At 44.5% G+C, this 23,988-nt stretch overlaps 1 protein-coding gene across 2 annotated transcripts in view; it reads right to left on the bottom strand.

The window, feature by feature from the left end:
- Positions 1 to 23,988, bottom strand: part of boc (BOC cell adhesion associated, oncogene regulated) — a 46,749-nt gene that overhangs the window by 14,539 nt on the left and 8,222 nt on the right. For both annotated transcript variants that reach the window (XM_080751929.1, XM_080751930.1), the window contains exons 2-6: positions 12,576 to 12,705; positions 11,900 to 12,172; positions 3,918 to 4,064; positions 3,111 to 3,254; positions 451 to 744 (exon numbers count right to left, since the gene is read on the bottom strand). In XM_080751929.1, coding sequence (XP_080608055.1) covers positions 451 to 744; positions 3,111 to 3,254; positions 3,918 to 4,064; positions 11,900 to 12,172; positions 12,576 to 12,687 — 970 coding nt within the window. In that variant the 5' untranslated portion in view covers positions 12,688 to 12,705. The remainder of the gene's footprint in view (positions 1 to 450; positions 745 to 3,110; positions 3,255 to 3,917; positions 4,065 to 11,899; positions 12,173 to 12,575; positions 12,706 to 23,988) is intronic.

Genomic DNA, 23,988 nt, shown 5'->3' with positions numbered 1-23,988 from the left:
CTGGAGTATTTCCAATACTTTTACTTCTACTCCACTACTTCTCAGAGGCAAATATTGTACTTTTACTATACTACAATTATTTATAGAAAACTTGAGTTACTAGTTACTTTTTAGATTTCGATTATGCTTACAAAATATACATTACCCACTTCAGCCCTATATACATTTCGGTCAAAATAGCCGATCTACAAGCTCACAATGCGTCGCATCGCGACACATTGTGAGCTTGTAGATCTGCCATTTTCAAATATTTGTATACTTATTTGAAAACTTGTGAAACTGCATAATTCTGCATTCTGCATAATGAGCAATTTGACGCCAATACTTTAGTTCTTTCACTCAAGTAAACGTTGAATTCCGGACTTCCAACCTGTAGAGTATTTCTGCATTGCAACATTGATACTTTTTCCTTAAGCAAAACATGCAAGCATTTCCCCCACCGCTGCTTACCGAACACCTGCACGTCGTAGAGGACGGTGGCGGAGGCGTCCGAGCCGATGCCGTTGTCGGCGCGGCAGGCGTAGGTGCCCGAGTCGCCCTCGGCGGCCGCGTCGATCAGCAGGTTGCTGAGCAGGAAGCGCGTGTTGTTGTGCGAGCGCAGGTCCTGGCCGTCCTTGGCCCAGGTGACGTGCGGCGTGGGGAAGCCGCTGGCCACGCACTCCAGCACCAGCCGCTGGCCCTTGGTCACCATGATGGAGCGAGGCGCCGGAGGGTAGATGATGCGGGCAGCCTCCGACGTGGAACCTGTGGAACCAGGGGCGAAATTAGATCTTATTCTGCATGGGTTTTCAGATCAAAAGGGCCCTGTACTGCCGTGAGGGGGGCCCATAGATTAGGAGATTAGAGACCCATGATGTATTGGAAATGACAAAATACATATCGTCGTTGTCGAGTGGAAACCTTGGCTTGTCCAAAACTCTTCGTCTTGCATTTATCATTTTAAAAATGATTTAAACTAGTGAAAACAGCCGATCTACAAGCACACAGCGCCTCGCACCGCGAGGCGTTGTGTGCTTGTAGATCTGCTGTTTTCACTACCTTGGTGCGACGGCCTTGTATGATGATTCAGGCTTTAGTTTGCGAAAAAACGTACAAATTTGAAACTTGGAGATACAAGGTTTCTGCTAAACAATGACGATATAATAGCCTATGAATTTATAATACTGTCCCCAGTAGGGGGGCCCTTAGGTTTATTAAACCCATCAACCCTATACAAATTACGCTTGTGTGTGGAACAGGTACGTGCAGAGAATGTTAGAGAGAGGCAGGGGCTGAAATTTCTAATGGGGCCCTTTGGTGGAAATATCGAAAATAGCAGTTGTGGGTGTGGAGGTCGGCTATTTTCGGTACTTGATACCACACTAAACTAAGCATAATCAAGTGAATACTGGAGATTTGGCACACGGTGGAAACCTCCTCATACTCTAACATTTCATCAGTGGGCTCTAACCTTTTTAGGTATAGTTTATCTCGAGCAGTCAACGGCAAGATTACACGGTGCGAGTGAGGAAAATGTTCTTATATGGTCTGGTATTGCAGATAAGCTTAAAGATATGATTCAAGAGGTCATTACATACTGACCTGGCACAGGTATGCACTATAATTACAATGTTGGTCCGGGGAAGAGGGGTGGGTGGGTTTACGTTTGTTTTTCTTCCTTTGTATGTATTTACTTTATTGTTTTTTGAGTTGTGTATGTATGTTGTTGTATTTTGTTGTTACATTTTTATTTTTATTCATGATACATGTCTATCCTTCATAATTGATTCTGGATTCTATGGGAAATAAAAATAATAACCTAAAAAATACTGGAGATGTGGCGTAAGCATGTACTGTATTTCTACACAGAGAGGGAAATTCTTTGAACATATGATGCTGCATTCAAGTTCAGGAGATATGGCATGGAAAGAGGGCATTTACATTTCTTTCGCCAGAGTGAAAACTGCATTCATAGTCTGGAGAGGACACCTTTTACAGACGGATAAAATGGCAGGGGCTCAAGCCCCCTTTGATGTCTATGTGTGCACGTGCCTGCTGTGGAACAAGTGAAGTTAACGCTTGTCTTGAGCCGTTATAAACCCGGGAAAGCCTGTGTGTCATTTTAGTTTGACCACTTTAAACCATTATTTTATACTTTGGCTATTCAGAAATTGCAGATATACAAGCCAAGCGTATATCTGCATGGCACGCTATGAGCAAGTCAGACTTTGTATTTTGCCAGTCACATCTTTAATTTGAATGAGCCTTTTCCTTTTTTTTTTACCCGATGCGTTTATTTATGGACTGATTAGTTGCAGGTTGAACAACACTATATCAAATCCAATGTTATATAGTTCATTTTATACATGCATTACAATGTACACAGATGAAAAGAAGGCAATGGTGAATTGTATTTTTTTATTATTCTGTTGCTTCTTTATTTGAAGTATTCAAGCACTTCATAATTCTTGTTGAATCGATGCATGTTTGATGGTATGACAGCTTCTGAGGCAGTGGTTCTCAAAGTGGATTCCAGGGACTTTGTGGGTTCCTTTATGGGTCATTTGGTTCCATTTTTACACTGTCAGAGTTAAGGGGAGACCTTGAAATGTAAAGGTTTGAGAAACACTGTTCTAATGTGTGTGTGGGTGTGTGTAACCTCGCCTACCAGGCTTTCTGGGGGAAAGCCTGGTGTTCGTTCACAACAGGCTGTTTGGTTTCCGCCCAACGCGGAAACCACTAGAAGAAGCGGCGTCGCTTTGATTTGGTTCCCTCCGTTTGTTTCCCCAATCCCTATTAAAATGCTTGAGTAGCTTATAGTGTAGTCTTTCCAGTCGCTACGAGTTGGACTAAAAGATGCATATACCAAACTATTTTTTCAAAAGCAAAACTACTCTGCATCAAGGAGTTTATTAGGTAGGCCCTAACAGTATGTCCTTGAGCGCAGGGGAATTATTTTGGGTTAAAACTGTTTCCGGTAGATAGTTCCAGCCAAATTGTAGTCTTTGAGTACTACAACATGACGTGTTGTGGTTTCCGCTCCAGACCGGTTACAAGCCCGAAAAGTGAAGCGATCCCAGACTAGGGTGTGTGTATGCGTGCGTGCGTGCGTGTTTGTGTTGATGACTCACGGCGTATGCGCAGCCGATCGGCAGAGCTAGAGGTCTTGACCTCCTGAGTGACAGGGTTGTAGGCAGCACACGTGTAGGGCCCCTCGTCCTCCTGCGTGGCATTGGCGATCTGCAGGTTCCCTGATGGCATGATGAGGTAGTTCCCTACGAGCAACAACACCACATTAGCCTTTTAAAACAAAACGATACACTAAACTAATCCACAGATAAGCCGAGGCCAGGCCAGCGTGGCGGTTTGTTCTCAATTACGACAATAGAGTCAAGTTGTTTTCATTTTCAATCATCTCAAACGGGAAGCAGATCATCTTTGTTATTCAAACACAACGGATAAACAATGGGTCGAATGAGTAGAGAATAGCCGTATTGTAGGAGAGGCGGAGGGTGTAACATGAGTGAGACGTGCCATTACAGTGCAGCTTGCCAAATACACAACATGCCCTGTCAGCATCTGCCACAAGGTGGCACCGTATAGTTTGACCAGGAAGAGGCATGGAATGCTTCTCAGTATGGTACTCATTTGCTTCCAGATAATCTACAGATATCAGTACCTATGCTCCCGGGCATCATCAGCATACCAGCTCTTCTTTTAGTTTTTTTCTCCGCCAGACAACTTAGAAATAAATGGTTGAAAAATAAACAAGAGTATTCCCATGTTTCAACATTCTCCCTTATCAACTCCCTTATTATCGTTGGTTCTACGATGGCCCTGATAGTGGGATTATACTGTAGCATTCCAGTATGTCACGAAGAGAGATAGCGAGGAGGGCAACGGCTAGTGAACAGCCACCAGTGAGCGTAGAGTTATACCTTTGGAGGTCTCCAGCCATTCCTGTTTGACGCTGTAGCGGACCAGGGCCTTGGGCTGGCTCTCCGGGAGGTGACACTCGATGACCGCCGTGTTCCCTTCGTCCACTTCAATCTCCTGCTGGTCATCAGGCTCAAAGTCGCGCAACTCTGCAACACACACACACACACACACACACACACACACACACACACACACACACACACACACACACACACACACACACACTCACACACACACACACACACACACACACACACACCCACACACACACACACACACACACGGAAGACTAACGTTAACCCACAGTCCATACCGACACATTATCTACCTGTGATTATCCATCATTTATTTATTTGTCATCTTAATGCTGTGTGAATTACATACAAGACAATACTGTATACTGCACATGGTTAGTTTAGAGCAGTGGTTCCCAAACGTTTTAGCCTGTGACCCAAAATAACCGGAACACAAATGAGTGAAAATAGCAGATCTACAAGCTCACAACATTTTCCTTAGATTTCTTTGTGAAACTAGAAAAATATTGTTCCTTCGAAACAATTGTGGGCTCGCTTCAAGCCAGAAAACAATGGCTATAAAAGCACAAAATGTCAAGATTGCAGGCAGTGCTCTCTTTGACGTTACTGACGTCAAAGATTGGTCCATTTTGTTCCAAAAATGTGTTGTGCAAAAGTTGACCCGCTGGTGGTGCTATAACAGGCCAATGTGAGAAGGTTGGTATCTGTTCCTTGACCTATTGGGAATGTGCTTGCAAGATTTCACGCACATCCCAGGCTGTGTTCATGATTTGAGGTGTTTTTGGCTTTGGCCACTTTATCGCTGCTTGCAGCTATATTTATTATTATTATTTTATAATTTTTTTGTGTGCACTTCATAGGCATGTTAGATAAAGGTCCTTAGATTGCGTGTAGAATGTTTCATGCAAATTGCAAAAAAAATCCTAGAATAAAAATGGGTTTAAGCGTTTTACAAACTGCTCAAAATTATATAGCGCCCCCCTTTGGCCATTTGGGGTAAGATTGGTTTCAGTGATATTTGAACTAACCCTCTACACTATTTTGTCATGAAAATGTGACTTTGCATGTATGTTTTAGAGGCAGAAGAATAATTTGCATAAAAATGCAATATTGTTTGAATTATTTAAAAAAGCATGTTTCAATGTTAAAGAAATCCGATCTGACAGATCTTTAGATATCGGTCCAAAGTTCACGTAAAAAAAGTTTTGTGCACGTGACGCGAAAATTCCAGAATAAAAGCGGGTTTACGCGTTTTACAAACTGCTCAAAATGGCGGAAAATTGAAGGGCGGAGCTTACTTAACAACGACACAGATGTCTTCCGCTTGAGTCAAAGCACGCGTGTAACAAGTTGCATGTCTTCAAACGAAACGAGTCATGACTTATGCCCGTTTGAAGTTTGAATTTTCAGACGCTTTGTATAGCGCCCCCCTTTGGCCGATTGGAATAAAATTGGTTTCAGTGATACTTTGACTAACCCTCCACATCTTTGCCAAATGCCATGAACGTGTAACTTTGCATGTATGATTTAGAGGCCGAAGAATAATTTGCATAAAACCGCAATATATATTGAATTATTAAAAAAATCATTATTTAACGTACAAACTTCTCACCACATAGCCTGTGTAGATATAGGTTCAAAGTTCATGTGAAAAAAGTTTTGTGCACTTGACGCGAAAATCCCAGGAGGAGATAGATTTTTACTGTTTTTCATATAATTCCGAATTGTGGGAGACCTAAAGGTCAGAGGTCAAAAGTTAGAGGGTAAAAGTTGTTCGGCATGAGGAGACGCATAAGTGTATACAGGTTTCATGGCTGTATGTATAACACAGCATGAGCTATACCTGTTCAAAGATCGCACTTTCGAAGGCTTCCTACAGCGCCACCATTTGGCCGATTGCTATAATAAACTAGAAATACTGTTCCTTCGAAACAGTGTGGGCTCGATTCCAACCCAACAAATAGGATACTTTAAGGTACTGTAAGGTACAGTACCTTACAGTATTGTACTGTACCTTACTATACTGTACTGCACCTTACTGTACTGTACTGTACTGTACTGTACTGTACTGTACTGTAACTTACTGTACTTTACTGTACTCTACTGTACTGTACTTTACTGTATTCTACTGTAACTTACTGTACTTTACTGTACTCTACTGTACCTTACTGTACTGTACTCTACTGTACCTTACTGTACTGTACTGTACCTTACTGTACTATACTATACTGTACTCTACTGTACCGTACTGTACCTTACTGTACTGTACTCTACTGTACCTTACTATACTGTACTTTACTGTACTCTACTGTACTTTACTGTACTCCACTGTACCTTACTGTACTTTATTCTACTTTACTGTACTTTATTGTACTTTACTGTACTCTACTGTACCTTACTGTACTGTATTGTACTTTACTGTACCTTACTGTACTGTACTCTACTGTACCTTTCTGTACTGTACCTTTCTGTACCTTACTGTACTTTACTGTACTCTACTGAACCTTACTGTACTTTTACTGTACTCTACTGAACCTTACTGTACTGTACATATTCTATGTGTTCTAGATCTACATTTTTGATTCTGTGTTTGGGAACCAGCAACTGTCAAATGGACTCCAACTGTAGTGGAGTATATTGAGTGCATATACTGTAGGCTAACAATCCCAGATCACATCTGTCCTCCACTATGTCTATAACCAAGGCGTTCTTCTATGTGGCCACTCCAGACTGAGGAGTGGAGCATGGCTTTTATTGTGTTTGTGGATCTGACTTGGAAATGCATTGGTTTTGATATCTCCCTGACAACCAACAACAACCACTAATATGGCTGACTGTCCCTGCGGGCTCTAGGATATATGGCTATGGGATTTACATCCCATCGCCCGGACTTGATTCTTGATCACAGCTGTGTAATCAGTAGAGTGGAGAGGGACATTTATTTATAGTTTTAACTATAACTATAGTTTTATACATCACACAGCTTAGACATTTGGATCAAATCAGAGAGCAGACCTGTGTGAACGCAATGATATAGATAGCATATCTGAAGTGTGAACACTGCAGCCACAGCGCCTTAACATAAACATGGGTCTATTATCCTTCTCTCCACTCTACTAAACCCATTGGAAATGCATTGGGTGCTTAAAGTTAAACATTTTTATTTTTTTATATTTATACTACAAAACATTTCAAAACCAAAAATACAAGCACACGTGTCCTCAGTAAGCTGAACACATAAAAATTTGAATGGTGTTGAAAGGTGTAAGCGTTTAAGAGATGAATCGCGCCAAAGTTTTGAGGATACTGACTGACTGATAGATAAATAATGAAGATAACATACGTGTGCTCGCCTTCCAGGCGAGCCCACAATTACTGAAAGAAATCTTTTAATTGGCTTTTTAGGGAATGTTTTTGAAAATGTTTTTGAAATAATAATTAAAACTAAATGTAGGAAACCAAAAATTAAGGGACCCATTAAAATGTGTCACTGTTTGGGAACGAGTGGTTTAGAGCCTTTTACGGTAGTCTTGTAACATTGCTATAGCTTATCCAGGCAGGGCTACAGTTGGGTTTGTATTAATTGTGCCTATAAATACTATAATAGGGGGGAGAGGCCTGGCCCAGGCTGGCTGGCTGGGTTCAGGTTCTATGGGAACGGGACGGGGTTCAGGTTCTATGGGAACGGGACGGGGGAGTGGTGGGATTACTGGGGGCCATGTGTGTGTGCAGTGACTTCTATCCCACAGACACACAGTCTGCCTAGGCACAGACACTCTTCTGACCCCTGACCCCTAAGCCTCCATATGGGGGCCTGGAGGCCTGTACAAGGGGTCGAAGGTGAGAGGTGTACACCCTCTAGAGTTTCAGGGAAAGATAACCAGTTTGGATTTTGCGAGGAAGCAAGTACAGCTACTCTGAAAAAACAAAACAAAAACATCACAACCTACAAGTGGCAAGAACGCCACCATTTTGAAGACGGGAAGCACAAAAAAAGCACAAGAGAGGCAGTGATGGTGTGTAAATTAGTGAGGGTAAGGGGGAGGGGGTGAGAACGAATGGGTGAGTGAAAACGTAACAAATGATCAGACCCGGGGCGAAGGAGTCCAAATGTGGAATGGAAGGTAAATAAAAGTTCCCCTAGAACCTAATTAAATGTCTACCAGCCTTTGTTGATTTATTCCTGACAAACATGGCCACTCTCCACTCTTTCCAGAGGTGCTATTGGCGGGGTTGTTTTTCTTGGACCGTCGTCGACTCTCTCTGGCAAACAGGCCGAGACCCAGTAGGGCTGGTATAGACATACAGACAGCCGACGAGACTTTGTACACAGTTCTAGCTCAACGAGCAAAGTTTAGTTAAGGCCACGGCATCTACTGATAGGGGGACCGTCGTGATTCAACTCAAACGCGCTGAATAAACACCTTTGCTGCGCTCGACTGGAGGTGGAGGATGTTTCCCATATCTGATCTATGCACCATGCATGCTGGATCTGCCCCCCCCCCCCCCCCCCCCGTTCCCACTGTCTGGGGGACTTTTAATGGGACTACCCACATACAGACATACACACATTATAGATTCCACTCTGTTCCAACCACGGGTCCAAGAGATGAGAATCCCAGGACATGTCACACAGAGTTGTGCGTGCGTGCGTGTGCGCGTGCGTGTGCGTGTGTGTGTGTGTGTGTGTGTGTGTGTGTGTGTGTGTGTGTGTGTGTGTGTGTGTGTGTGTGTGTTGGGGGGAGGGGGTGGAGCCTCGAAGAAACCCTGTGACGCTCCATTTGCTAAATCAATCAGGTCTTGTTTTTACAGCCACCCTCACACACACACACACACACACACACACACACACACACACACACACACACACACACACACACACACACACACACACACACACACACACACACACACACACACACACACAGCTTCTCCCAAATTCCTCTGGTTACACCTTTTAACTACCCTCCACCACCACCACCTTGCATCCTCCCACCCCGCATCAACCCCGAACCCCCCCACCCCCAACCCCTCCCCTCCCCTCCTCCCGTCCTCCCTCCCCGCATTCTTCACAAGAACAGCCCCGCATGGGTGCCTCTCAGGTGTGTGCGCATACATGTGTGAGCTTGCGCGTTACTTTTTGTGTGTGTGTGTGTGTGTGTGTGTCTGTGTGTGTGTGTGTGTGTGTGTGTGTGTGTGTGTGTGTGTGTGTGTGTGTGTGTGTGTGTGTGTGTGTGTACGTGTCGTGCATCCTACTACTGGCCCCATGTGAGAAGAGGATTGATGGTATTTATAAAGTGAAGCAGACCTCCCACCCCAGGACTGCTTGGCAAGGCCGACTTTAAATATTTCTAAAAAGACAGTGCATCCATCATCTTTATGTGTAGGGGAGGGGTGTGTGTGTGTGCGTGTGTGCGTGTGTGTGCGTGTGTGTGCGTGTGTGTGTGTGTGTGTGTGTGTGTGTGTGTGTGTGTGTGTGTTAAGTCCAGTATAGTGCATCCATATTGTGTCGATTCTCTGTCTTTGTGTGAGTTTGTCTATGTACGGGCGGTGCAAAGGGAGCTTGGCTGTCTACAAAGGAATTCAAACAGGGAGTTTTAAATAATGCCTAAACAGTTAACATCCCTGTGGGAGAGAGAGAGTCCAGACAGACTCTTTAGACTCAAATGGAAGGGAGGGCTTGGAAGCAAACCATCGCGATCATATACACATACACACACACAGGACATATGCGTATTAGGGCATTAACGACTTGAGATTTTTGCAAGTCGACTCGACTCAGTAAAAAGTTGAGTTGAAGTTGACTTTATTGTTTGATGACGTCATCACACTGTGCGTGAACAGGGGGACAAAACCCAAAACCCTGTGCTCAATTTCATTGAAAAGACACAGTTGGAAAAGGAGAGAATCATTATTTCCTTGACAATAAGCAATCCTATACGCTGTACACACGTACACATGGAGCAAGAATAATGATGAAAAAATACGTTTTTAGTTTGTTTTGTTTTTTTCCGACTTTGGGTGGGAGTCAACTTGTGTAATGAAGTCAACTGAGTCGACTTGTCGACTTTTTGGTTAATGCCCTAATGCGTATATAACAATACGCACATAGAAATAGATTCACAAGCAAATTCACACACTGCTTTAGTGGTTTGGGGGTAGGCGAGAGAGACGGTCATTATTAAATTAGAGGGGGGACGAATAGTCTGGGTCCGCATGTGGTTACCTCAGTCCAATTCATAAGACCTATCTGTGACATGTGATGCCTTGCACGCGCATATGATGTTTGTCCGCGACACTCTCCTCTCTCCACACTCTCTCTCTCTCTCTCTCATAAACACCTAGGGCCTGACGGATGACAGCTTGACGTCGCCAGCAGCGAGAGGAAGAATGAAAACAAGGGAGTGAACGAGGAGAAAAGAAAGAGAAAACAGAGAGAAAGTGAAAAGATGAGAAGTGGGGGAGGGAAGAGAGAATGACAGGGTGAAGAGCGAAAAATGTGTTAAGGGGAGAGAAATGTGCGTGCATCGTGAGGTACTGAGGTTACAGAGGACTTCAAGGAGACAGAGAATGTGACATCACGTCTCATGGTGTGTAAGGATCCTGTCTCAACTGGCCTAAAGCAAGCACCTCCTGGCTTATGCACACTAAACAACACTGTTGGTCAAATGACTGCAGTTGTTTGCGTCTGTCTGTACTATCGTTTATCATGATAAAAAACACTCACGATATCATGGAGATTTACATTTATTGTGAAATTATCCTCCGTCATGCACTGGGATCAATTCACCTTTTATTTGCCGAGCTGCATATCCGGTACAATTTAAACCCTCTATAATTGGTAAACGGACCTGGCAATAACATACTTGACACAGTCTTTTTTTTCACTCTCTACCAAATCTCGATCTACAAGCTCACAACGCGTCGCAACGGCGCGTTGTGAGCTGTGGCAAAGAAATGTTCCGCCCCAGGATAATGGATGTTGGGGATATTTTGATTATCGCGATAATATCGTTTTGGTCACAATAATCCTCACATGAAATGTTCATATCGTCCCATCCCTAATGGTCATAGGTGGGATATTCACTTTTACAGTATGTATGCTCATCCTTTTTACCTCTTCCTCTCTCTCTCTCACACACACACACACACACACACACACACACACACACACACACACGTGCAACCTATCCCCCCACTCTCACAGAGCAGTCCCCTCTCCCCAATTATGGGACTATAATTCCTGCCGAGCCCTGCTGTCGAACCCTGCAGAGAGGAATGTGGTGTTGTGGGGAACAGAGGAGCAGAGGGACAGCGGGAGGGGGGGGTGCAAGCCCACATTCTGGCCCCTAGCCCTACTCTGAGTGGCCCCCCAGCCCTAGGGTCCCCTCCGCAGCTCAGGCTCGGGTTACAATGCCTCGGCCTGCTCGGAGTCCCCTGATACGTATCAAATGCAGCAGCACTACACAGTACACACTCACTCCAGCGCTGGCCTAAAATGTCTGCATCGAGAATCATTTCCTTTATAGCTGCCATTAGGTCAAGACATGCCGTGGGGCTTTTGTGCGGTTTAATGCCTACGCTGCACAAAAAAGCGGGTTCCAAACCAGCAACCGCAGATCCACCTAATGAATACTGCCTGCCACCATCACTGATCCACAGTATGCTGACAGCCCACAAGAATGGCTTTCAACCGATAAGCGTGTAAATAGTCAGCAGAATAAGACAGAATAATAGTCACTATAGCAGTGGGAAAGTGCGTGGTTTACTTCTTGAGTAGTAAACAGTCGCCTGACCATGGAGCATTGTGACGAAGTCTGATTGCGCTTTTGTTCCAATCCAAGGAAAATCTACTCTGAGGCACTCTCTGGTGAATATTCAAAGAACTCCTGTGTGTTTTCATTCGTTTTGTTTTGTTTAGCTCAGTGTGGGTGAGGGGTACTCACTGGCAGCGGTGACGTTAGCGGGCACGCTGGCCAGGGCTCCTACAGCGGTGCTGGCCACACACTGGTATCTGCCCAGGGTCAGGTTGGAGAGAGCAGGGATATCGAGCACGCCGCCCCCCAGCCGTGTGCCCAGGTCACCGTCGGCAAGCTCCTGGCCATTGAGGCGCCAGCTGATGTTGGCCGCGGCGGGGCTGGCGCTGCAACGCAGGGTCACGCTGCCTCCGAGCTTCTGGACCACCGACAGGGGCTCCTCGGTGAACACTGGCACCTCGTCTGGCAGAGAGAGGAGTTACAGGATAGCGGTCAGCAGCGGAAACAATGCATGCAGTCGGTTGAACGTGAATCCGTTCGCTTTTCCTTGTACTGTGCTCTCAATAAGGAGTCACAGCCGATTCTGATCAAAACATGAATGTGAGGCAACAAGAGCCGATCAACTACATATTTGTTTACATGTTAAAACACGTTAGGCAAGCAGCAGTCGCTGGCAGGCAGCACCCACAATTAGAGAAGGAAAAGTCAGAGACAGAAGGTAAGAGGAGAAATGTAAGGTAAGAGGTGGCAATGTGTCAATTTAACTCTTTAGAGTGTACAAAACGAACACTCAAGATGTAACAGTGCGCTAGGTGTAGCCCATCAGTGAATGGAGTAAAAGTAATTGTCTGGATTCGGTACTCACCAGAGAGACAGGCACCGCCCTGTAGGCAGCAAAGCAGTACTGCACCCAGAGCACACAGCACAGGAGCCCTTCGCTTTTTCATCCACGGAGTCCAGTCTAGCGTTCCAGACATTTTCCATACACTACCCCCCTGCAAAACACACGCACAGGACAGTTAGAGTCACTTACAATCTTAGTATACTCATCACAAATAGTCTTACAAATACTCACAACACACACACACACACACACACACACACACACACACACACACACACACTAGGGATGGGACGATAAGCTATATTGTTTATCGTGATAAAAAACACTCAAGATAATCATATCGCGATGCGACGCGTTGTGAGCTTGTAGATCTGCTATTTTGGTACATGTTCTGCCCCAGGATAATGGATTTTGATTATCGCGATAATATCGTCAATCGCGATTTCTTTGGTTGCAGTAATCATGATATGACATTTTCATATCGTCCCATCCCTAACACACACACACACACACACACACACACACTATCCTTGGGAACACATAGATGATACAAACACATTTAAACTTTTGCTCCCTTCAACTTCTAGCTTATACTGTATATCTCTCATGCTTATACTGTATATCTCTCATTTTCTCTCCCCTCTCTGGTTGTATATGTAAACACACACACACACACACACACACACACACACACACACACACACACACACACACACACACACACACACACACACACACACACACACACACACACACACACACACACACACAGAGCTGGAGGACACTCATCCCAGGTGAGGTGGGCAGGCAGTGCACCAACCGCAGCAGCAGCAGCGACTCCAGACACAAATACAGCCTTTCTTTCCTGTCAGCCCTCATCGTAACTCTGACCCCATCTCATCTCCTCTCTCCCTCCCTCCCTCCCTCTCTCTTTGCCCGTACCTGCACCCATCATGACTGTGCTCATCAAAGGGGCGCCCTTATTCTGCGGGCCGTAACCTGACCTCCCCTACACACACACACACACACACACACACACACACTCAGGTGTAACCGATACAGGTAGAGAGTCTGAGGGGAGGGGATGGGGGGTGGAACGGAGGGGGGACACAGAGCATGCATTCAGCGCTCAGCACAAAGAACAACTGATCAGAGGGAGGTGGAGGAGGGGTGAGGCATATAAGAGCATATCACAGCAATGAGTGGGCGCACAGTAACATTTCACTGTGACCGTGTGCACTTCAATAGTTGAGTGCTTTGTGTACCGGCGGGGGAAATGGGGCCGATGCAGGCCCGATGCAGACAGGAGCGATTGAGACAGAAACAAAAGCAATGGTAATGTTAAAACAGGGCTTGACATTAACTTTTTTTAGGAACTTTGTCCTTTGGACAATTTCCCATTCACTTGTCTGGGCACAAAAGTCACTTAAAAATGAGACATTTCACAGTAATTTCTTTCTTAAATGCATGCATAGGAGTCAGACATTGAAATAGAATGAATAAAAAAAAGACTGTAACGACCCTCTTTGCCCCCACTCCATAGTATGGGCAGTCCATAGTCTGCATACAGCAGTACAGTGAAGGCAAGAGCCACTTGTCGGAAAAATACATTTTTAACTTGTCCGGAAGGATTTATTACTTGTCCCGGACAACAGGATAAGCCCTGTAAAAGTCAATGCAGGTAGAGAAACTAAACTAACGGTAATGGCCAGTCTATTAACCAGTTTGTGTACACAGAAGAGAGAGAGCAACTAAACTAGTGGTAATGGTCAGTCTAACAGTTAATGTAAACAGTAGAGAGAGAAACTAATGGTAATAACCAGACTATTCAAAGCTAATGCAGAGAGAGAAACTACACTTAATGGTAACACACCAGTCTGTTAACAGTTAATGCAGATAGAGAACCTAAACTAATGGTAATGGTCAGTCTATTAACAGTTAACAGTTAATGTAGAGAGGGGAGCTTTGCTCTCTCCCTCATTGCTCTGCCCTGCCAAGTTTCCCAAATTCTTTCCTGTCAGGTTAAACTAACAACTTCCCGTCAGGATGAGGAGGGTGGTCCATAGCTCTCACACTGACTCTCTCTCTCTCTCTCTCTCTCTCTCTCTCTCTCTCTCTCTCTCTCTCTCTCTTTCCCTCCCTCTCCTTTTTCACTCCCACTCTCTTTCTCGTCACACACATACATGTAGTCATGCATGCACACATACTCATGGGGATAGGTTGTCCTGCATCTATATACTTAGAAGGCTTTCTCACATGGATTTGGCCTGATGCTATTATTGCAAGGGAATGATTGATGAGCCTTCAGGCTTCGTGACAGAGATGTGGCCAATATACATGTGCACGCATGCAAGCGCACGCATGCACGCAGTCACACACACACGCACGCACGCACGCGCGCACACACACACACACACACACACACACACACACACACACACACACACACACACACACACACACACACACACACACACACACACACACACACACACACACACACACACACACACACACACACAACAACAAGAAAGGCTAAAGGAGGACAGAGACGAGAACGGAAACTATTACAGTGCGACTTCATCAAATGGCACCAGTGAAAACATTTTCCTCGGTTGCCGTTATTAAAGAAATGAGCAAACCAGTTGGCTAATGAAAAAAAGCTGCTAAAGGCAGACTAGCTGCCAAGCTAAACCCGTGCAGCTATTCTTTGCATTTTAATTACATATTACAAATAACCAAAACAACTCCTGCATGGTTTATTCTCATGGTATAAATATAGCAATAGACAACTCTCTCTCTCTCTCTCTCTCTCTCTCTCTCTCTCTCTCTCTCTCTCTCTCTCTCTCTCTCTCTCTCTCTCTCTCTCTCTCTCGCTCTCTCTCTCTCACACACACACACACACACACACACACACACACACACACACACACACACACACACACACACACACACACACACACACACACACACACACACACACACACACACACACACACACACACACACACACTCTCTCTCTCTCTCTCTCTCTCTCTCTCTCTCTCTCTCTCTCTCTCTCTCTCTCACACACACACACACACACTCTCGCAGTCAGTCATTCACTCACTCACGCCATCAGTAGTGGGCTGGCTCAGTAAACAAACAGTGTGCTACTGTGGAGAGCGAGTAGCTAGCATAGCTGCCTCCTGTGGCTTATGTGGCCAGGAGCTCAATGGACACGACCCAGGACAGCTGCCCGTAGAAGACACACAAACATCTGTATCAAGCACCTGTCCCCAACTGTTAGGCCCACTACTGTGAACCGCACTGTTGACTCTGCCCACTAGACTCCTGTACACATAGTAGGTATACTGTGGTGTGGCAGGGCCATTAAGTGCACACTAACTATCAACATCCCACATCGTTTCTAATGCCTGCACAATGTTTCCTGGCACCTGCCTTGTATTTTGCACTCACATGCACGCTGCGTTGGTTTAGCAAAACTTTTGGGACACTGCATGGCAATCCTCATTTCTCCTTACTCTAAGCCCAAGCATCCATAACCAATCTAACAGATCCAACACTAACCTTACAAAACAGAGGTCTAAACAAACTAGAAAGATGAAATTGCAAGTGTGGTTGCCATTTTAGCATTTTCCCATTTAAGTCAATGGGGTTACTTTATAGAGTAACTTTTAGCCAATCAGGAAGCAGCAAAAACTTTATAGAGTAACTTTTAGCCAATGAATAAGCAGCGAAAACTTTATAGAGTAACTTTTAGCCAATGAATAAGCAGCGAAAAGGTTATAGAGTAACTTTTAGCCAATGAAGAAGCGGAAGAAATGACAAGTGAAGCTTGACCAATCCTCTGGAGTTTATGGAGTAACAATTAGCCAATGGGGAAGCAGCAAAAACTGCTTTTAGCCAATGAGGAAGCTGCAAAAAGACGACGGCACAAGAATGCTGGTTCCTCATTGGCTAAATGTTTCTCTGTAAACTCGTTGTGTGAACAATAGTGTGTCGCCCTTCAGGCAACCACACTAATTAGGCACAACAATTTTGTCCTCATTCACACGTGTCGCCAATAAATTGGTTTGATGTCCAAACCCTGTCTCTGAATGTGTCTCAAGTCAGGGACACCAGGCCTTGTGATAATTGTTGTATTGCATTAGAGGGAGCTTGTACAGCAGCACTCCCTAAAAGCAGTCTCCTTTTCCGAGCCTGTCTGTGTGATTCATTAGTCAGCTGGGTCCTGTGTTTGCTTAGCAGATACCCTGTCTCAAGATGAAAAGTTGGCCTGACATCTATGTCCAACTTTTTCCATCCATCCATTCCAGCAGAGTCACAGCGAGAGGGAGAGAGAGACTCCTCCGCAACAGCGAGACTGATAAAAACCAGAGCATACACACAGACGGCTCCACTGATTTAGGACTCACCGGAATGTGTGTGTGTCTGTGTGAGTGTGATTGTGAGTGTGAGTGTGTGTGTGTGTGTGTGTGTGTGTGTGTGTGTGTGTGTGTGTGTGTGTGTGTGTGTGTGTGTGTTACTGTCTTTACACTGAGGCACAGCTTTGCACGGCAGCAGATACTTTGTGGGAGTAGCTCGGTGGTTTCTGGAGAACATAGTTGTGTGTCAGTGCGGATGGAAAAGGAGTGGTGAGTTTGTGTGAAAGCATTCGAGTCGGTCTGTTGTCTTATGGGAGTAGTATGATAATATGAATTATGGGTGTTATCATGGTACATGTTCCCATACTTAGAGGGTAGCGTACAATGTTGCGTAGCGTGCATGTACGGTAGGTGTGGGGGTGTGCCTCTGCTATAATAACTTTTTTAAAACATGGAATAGTGCGTCTATGCATATGAGGACTTGGGTTTGGATGTGAAAGTGGAAGAAAGGCAAAAAAAAGCAAAAGAAAATAGGTATTTGCTTTCACAGAGCTTGACTGACTGTACGGTTTCATTCTGTGCGTTGTGAAAGTTAATATAGTACAAGAAAGTAATGGTGGGGGACGGGGAGGCATGCATCTCAATATATGGGCCCATCGTGTGCATGGGTATTCATAATGTCCACAACATGCCTGCGTGTGAGAAAGAGAGAGAGTCACTCGATTAACGTTTATCATGAGCGTGCTTACGTGAGGAACTGCCCCCTCCGCCTCCCACCTTTCCCCTGGGGTCCACTGCCCGGCCCCATTGTCCCCCTTGCCTCCGTGGATAAATTCATTTTGACAACCCTGCTAATTGGATAAAACCACGCCGGAGCCTCCTCCCAGAGCGCTCACATTCCATCTGCTTTCTGGCATGGAGAGGAGGACGACAGTGAGGAGCAGGAGGAGGAGGAGGGTGGAAGGGAAGAGAAGGGTTGTAACTCCTCCTGAGGAGTTGAGCTGTTGAATATTTATTACCCCCCCACAAACACATCTCATGCCTCTCTCCATTTCTACCCACCATTTTATGTCCTCTTACAACCCCCCCCCCCCCCCCCCTTCGGGGTTCTCCAAACACCACAAAGCCCCCACCCCCCCACCCCTTTAGATAAACACATGCGGTGTCAAGTGTGAGGAGTGCCGGGGTTCAACCGCCCCCGGGCCCGGCCCGCGGGCCCACAATGCCGCTGCCGCATAGCTGCCATGCGGGAGGCCGGTTGCCCCGGGCGACACTAACAGGCAGAACGCACCTTAATAGAGTGTAGAGTCATTGTAAAGCAGTGAGCCGGCACGCAGACAAAGGCCCCCGCGGACCCCCGGAGAAAAGGGGAGACGCTACTCTGAAGGGTCCCGGGGAAGAGCTGATGGGTCCTGCTCAATGGCCAAAGAGGAGAGAGAAGACGGTGGGGGTTCAATGACCAAGAAGTTTGAGAGTAGTGTGGAGTAGGGGGGGGGGGGGGGCATGGACCATGGCTTTCGGGATTGATGTGAGATGGGTGAAGAAGGAAGGGGGGGGGGCTGTTAGGTGGAGAGTTTGAGGAGGGGGGTGGGGTGGGGGGTAGTGGGCAGAATGGGAATCTGAATTAATAGGGAGGATGTCAACTGGCAGGCGAGCAAGGACTGCCTGGTCAATGAGAGGGTGTGTTTGAGGGAGCGCGTGTTAAAGACTGTCCCTGAATGTCCCCGAACAATATTTTCCCCTGCACTCTGTCAATCTGTGGCGCCGGGGGTGTTGCGTTGGAGCCTGGAGAGGAAGAAGGCCGTAACACTGACTTGACTCGAGTGCGGAACAAACACCACAACAATGTTTGTGTAACGCAGTACTAACAAGCACCACTACAATCACCACCGGTGAAGACAAGAGAGGCAGAAGGTTGAACCTTTTGGAGAATATGGTGGCCCATTATCTTTACAAACTTAAGAGACATTAGTTGTACACCAGGGCTACTCAACTTAAATGGCACAGGGGCCACTCAGCAAAATACAAAAGGTCCAAGGGCTGCAAGCTAAAAATGAGTCCTATTTTGGACGTTTCGACAATGATTTTGTACAGTAACACACCACATGAGTACGGTAGTCTAAAATTAAGGAAACACACAAAGAACAGACACATTTCCATCTAACGGCCATGGAATAATTAACGATGAAATGATGAAGTTTCTTCTTTTGGATCAAATGAAATAGCAAAAAGGTCTTGTATATAAAACAAGACAAAAATAGTTTCCTAGTGATTTTGGGGATAAACTGAAAAATGACATCAGAAATTATTTGTCCACACTGAAAGTATAGACAAAATATATATTTATTGGTATGACCAATAGACATGCCACAGGGGCCGCAGGTTGAACAGCGCAGATTAGGGGTGGGCGATATGGTGATAATTATCGTTGAGACGATACAATGTCTCCACGATATGCCTTTTCAGAGATATCGTATATATCGTGATAGAATTGAGGGAGCCTTGTAAAAAAATCCTGTTTAATCGTTAATACAGAGATTCATTGCAGAATTCAATTTAAACCTCAATTTTGGTCTATAAATCAGTAGTTCTCAAACTTTAAAATGTCAAGGTCTCCACATACTTGTAAGTTACATACTTGTAAAGTTAAATTTAGACCTCCCAAAAGGAACCCAGATAGTCTAGTTTTTGTCAAGTAACTTGAAAAATAACCCAAAAAAAAACAACATGAAAAATAATCGTGATAAAATTGTGTATCGTGATACAGCTTGGGAAAATATTGTGATATTGTATTTTTCCATATCGCCCACCCCTAGCGCAGATCTACACAGATCTTCTTCTAACACTGGGCTGGGTGATGGAGCACTGTGTGTTTTGTGAGCATTTTACTGTAGTCATCTACTGATTTCTAAAACATAAGATGAAACCACTGATAGGGCTGTCACCATTATGACATTTTACATGACGATTAATTGTCACTCAAATAATTGCGATTAACGATTTAATTGTGTTTTTGTCGTGGGCAATTACATTTCTGTTTAGCTTTTAGGCTTTGAAGTTGCACACGGTAGATATGACACATAACCAGAATATACAAAGAAATTACTGACATACAGTATTTGACAACTTTATGTCTTAAAAAAGAACATTGATAGTGGAAATAGCCGATCTACAAGCTCACAACGCGGCGCATCGCGGCGCATTGTGAGCTTGGTAGATCGGCTATTTCCACTATTTTTTTACTTGAAAAAATATAAAACAATATAAAAAGAAACGATTATGACGATTATGAAAAATAATCGCGATTATGTCAAATAATTACGATTAGACGATTATGTAATAATTGTGACCAGCCCTAACCACTGAAGAAGAAACTTGGTATCTGAGAGAGATGTTTTCATTTAAAAGTCATTTGTTTTGGACAAATATAATCTTGGATTCTTTTTTGCCACTCATCACTACATCTGGGACTGTGACGGTCTACTTAAAACTACTTATAAGCTGTACTGTACTTCTCACACACACATGCAAACACTTTGGCAAAGACCAGATGCAAGAAATCTATTCTCATCTATCGCTCCACTATCTCGGAACTGAGCTCTCTTGGACAAGGAACAGAAGATTCTGGAGTTTTATCTTGGCACAGGACTGTGCTCAACAGGTGGAAGGGAGGTGGTGCTGGTGGTGGTGGGGGGGGGGGGGTATAAATCCTAAATCCTCCACTTGAGACATCACTCATTCTCATGCCATAAATTACACATCAAAAGCATCTAATACAGTATCTGGCTTAAAGTCCTGTTCGCAATTTGGTGTTAGGGGGGTTTCTCACCTGAACTGAGTCAGTGGGTCCCTAGACATGAAAAATCACAGAGGTGCTCGTCCGCCATAGTGCCAGGAATGGCGCAATGGCCAAATCAAATATGGCTGCCATCGGCTATGATGAAAATCCAACTTTTCTGTTTCTGGGTATATATGCACATGTAATACCTCTATTTGGACTAATTGTGGTGTGTTTTGACCATTTTGGGCGATTTGGACCTCAAAAGGTCATGGTCAAGGTAATTTTGCTATTCCGAAGACCGTGGGCCATAACTTGGCCATTGTTAGGAGTAAAAACAGGTGCAGTAGGTCTAAATCAACTAATGCTGACATGTATAATTCATTTCTGACATTGTTTTGACCATTAAGGATCATCTTGTCTTTGAAATATCAATGTCAATGCCATTTTCTAAAAACGATTTTGTTCATTACTTGCACTTTTATAGTATTTTTTGTAAGTTTGTTACTATTTTATAGTAAGTTTGTTTTGTTTATAACAAAATACATACTAGTGGGAAATACAACAAGTAAACATCCACATTTAACTTTAAAGGGGGGTTTTTAAATGGGTGTTTAAATGAGCAAATAAGACTATTTACGAATAAAAGTGACAAATAAAATCACACAACAAAAGCACACACAAAATTAAATAACAATTTCCAAAGTGCACCATATTGGGATTGTGTGCATCCAAGTTAGTATGATGTGTTTTTACAGGATGTATTCAGCAAGGCAGACATATCCTCGAGAGTCGAAGTGTTCCTTGCATCTGTCCATGTTCCATTGGTTCTAGTCTTTCCTCAGGTTCCTTGGCTGTTGCAAGCAGGTGGCAAGACATGCACTAGAAAGGTGCCTTGTTGGTCTCAGGCAGCAGTTGTACTTCTCTGCTACCAATGCTGTCTTGTTCTGTCAAGGTCTTTGCCTCTCCAAAGTTTGTTAGATATTGTATTCGGTCAGAAGCCATAGCTGCATGCTTAGTCCCCACCTGGCCCATGCAGTCATCTCCAGTTTCCAAGGCATATGTCCCCTGATCACTGTCTTGGCTAGTGGTGCTCCAAGATGAGAGACTGCTTGATGCTGTAGAAGCATGTGCCGCTGCACACCTAGTGCCATACTGCTACCAGATCTACTTAATCCCCAGTGCTTGGAAGTATCACTACGACAACTCTCTGGGGTCCACTCATAATCCTGGCGACCCATTATTCCCTCCATTAGGTTAGGGTTATGGGTAGGTTTAGTTATAATAGGGCCAGTTGACTCCACATGTACCAGCAGCTTGGTGACAGCCTCCTCAATCTAGTTCAATCTTTGGGATCTCTTCACCTCCAGCCCCTTTTGCAGGGAGCCACTCATCATCATCAGAGATAACAGAGTCGATAGACGCACCCATCCCTCATCAACTTTACACATTCTGGGTGTCTGAGGTGAACAAACAGCTCTCCAGCTGTGTGTTCGGAATATGGTGGCCATTCAAGCTTGTGGCGATGTAGGTAGAACGGCTGCCTTGGAATCTGAAGGTTCCAGGGTCGATTTATGTCTCCTCCTGCTTATTTGTCGAAGTGTGCTTAAGCAAGACACTGAACCCCTAACTGCTCCCGATGAGCACCTTGCATGGTTTCTTGGTGTGAATGTATGTGTGAATGTGTGTGTTAATGGGTGAATGTGAAATACATTGTACAGCGCTTTGGAGAAGAGCGCTATATACTGCAAATGCAGTCCATTTACCATTATCAGCTCTGTTGTCTCTGTTGATGATGTCGCTAGTGGAGAAGAGATCCCAGACATCTTGAATAGGATTAAGGAGGCTGACACCTGGTGCATGTACAGCCTCCATTATAACTAAGCCTATCCCTAACCTTCACTAACCTAATGGTCAGAATAATGGGATGTCGGAACTATGAGCGGACCCCCAGAGAGTTGTTTGTCTCCTTCACATTACTGCTATACTACACCCCATATTTCCAAGCACTGGGGATGAAAGGAGATCTGGCAGCAGTATGGGCACTGGGTGAGACTCACTTGCACTGCATCAAGCAGTCTCATCTTGGAGCACCACTAGCCAAGGACAGTGATCAAGGCACATATGCCTTGGAGACAGGAGATGACTGCATGGGCCAGGTGAGGATTAAACATGTAGTTATGGCTTCTGACCGAGTACAATGTCTAACAAACTTTGGAGAGGCAAAGACCTTGACAGAACAAGGACACAGTATTGGTAGCAGAGAAGTACAACTGCTGAGACCAACCAAGGCACCTTTCTAGCGCATTTCTTGCCACCTGCTTGAACAGCCAAGGAACCTGAGGAAAGACTAGAACCAATGGAACATGGAACAGGGCATGACATAAAGGCTTGTCCTGTTGTCCGGGGACAAGTGCCCATACTATGGAAGTGGAGGGAGCAAGGGGGGGTCATTAGCCGTCCTTTTGTTATTATTTCAATGTATGAAATTTTTATCCGGACAAGTGACTTTTGTCTCCGGACAAGTGAATGGGAAATATACTTGTCCAAAGGGACAACTGCCTCAAAAAGTCAATGTCAAGCTCTGATGGATGGAAGGAGCACTTTGACTTTAGTACACTCCCTGCCATGTCCTGAAGCAAGACACTCGACACTGATGGAGTTCTGTGCATCATATTTTGCCATGGAACAATGCCAAATCAATCCTGTAAAAAACACCTCATACTAACTTGCATGCACACAATCCCAATATGGTGCACTTTGAGAGGGAAATTGTTATTTAATTGTGTGTGTGATTTTGTTGTGTAATTTTATTTGTCACTTTTATTCGTAAATAGTCTTATTTTGCTCATTTAAAACACCCATTTTAAACCCCAATTTTAAAGTTAAATGTGGATGCTTACTTGTTGTATTTCTCACTAGTATGTCTTTTGTTATAAACAAAACAAACTTACTATAAAATAGTAACAAACTTACACAAAAAATACTATAAAAGTGCAAGTAATGAACAAAATCGTTTTTGAAAAATGGCATTGACATTGATATTTCAAAGACAAGATGATCCTTAATGGTCAAAACAATGTCAGAAATGAATTATACATGTCAGCATTAGTTGATTTAGACATTACTGCACCTGTTTTTTACTCCTAACAATGGCCAAGTTATGGCCCACGGTCTTCGGAATAGCAAAATGACCTTGACCATGACCTTTTGAGGTCCAAATCGCCCAAAATGGTCAAAACAATATCAGAAATGAATTCCCCACACCACAATTAGTCCAAATAGAGGT

The sequence above is a fragment of the Nannobrachium achirus genome (assembly GCF_963921795.1).
Source record: "Nannobrachium achirus genome assembly, chromosome: 21".
Classification (NCBI taxonomy): Eukaryota; Metazoa; Chordata; class Actinopteri; order Myctophiformes; family Myctophidae; genus Nannobrachium; species Nannobrachium achirus.
This window is presented reverse-complemented; position numbering and strand designations above follow the sequence as displayed.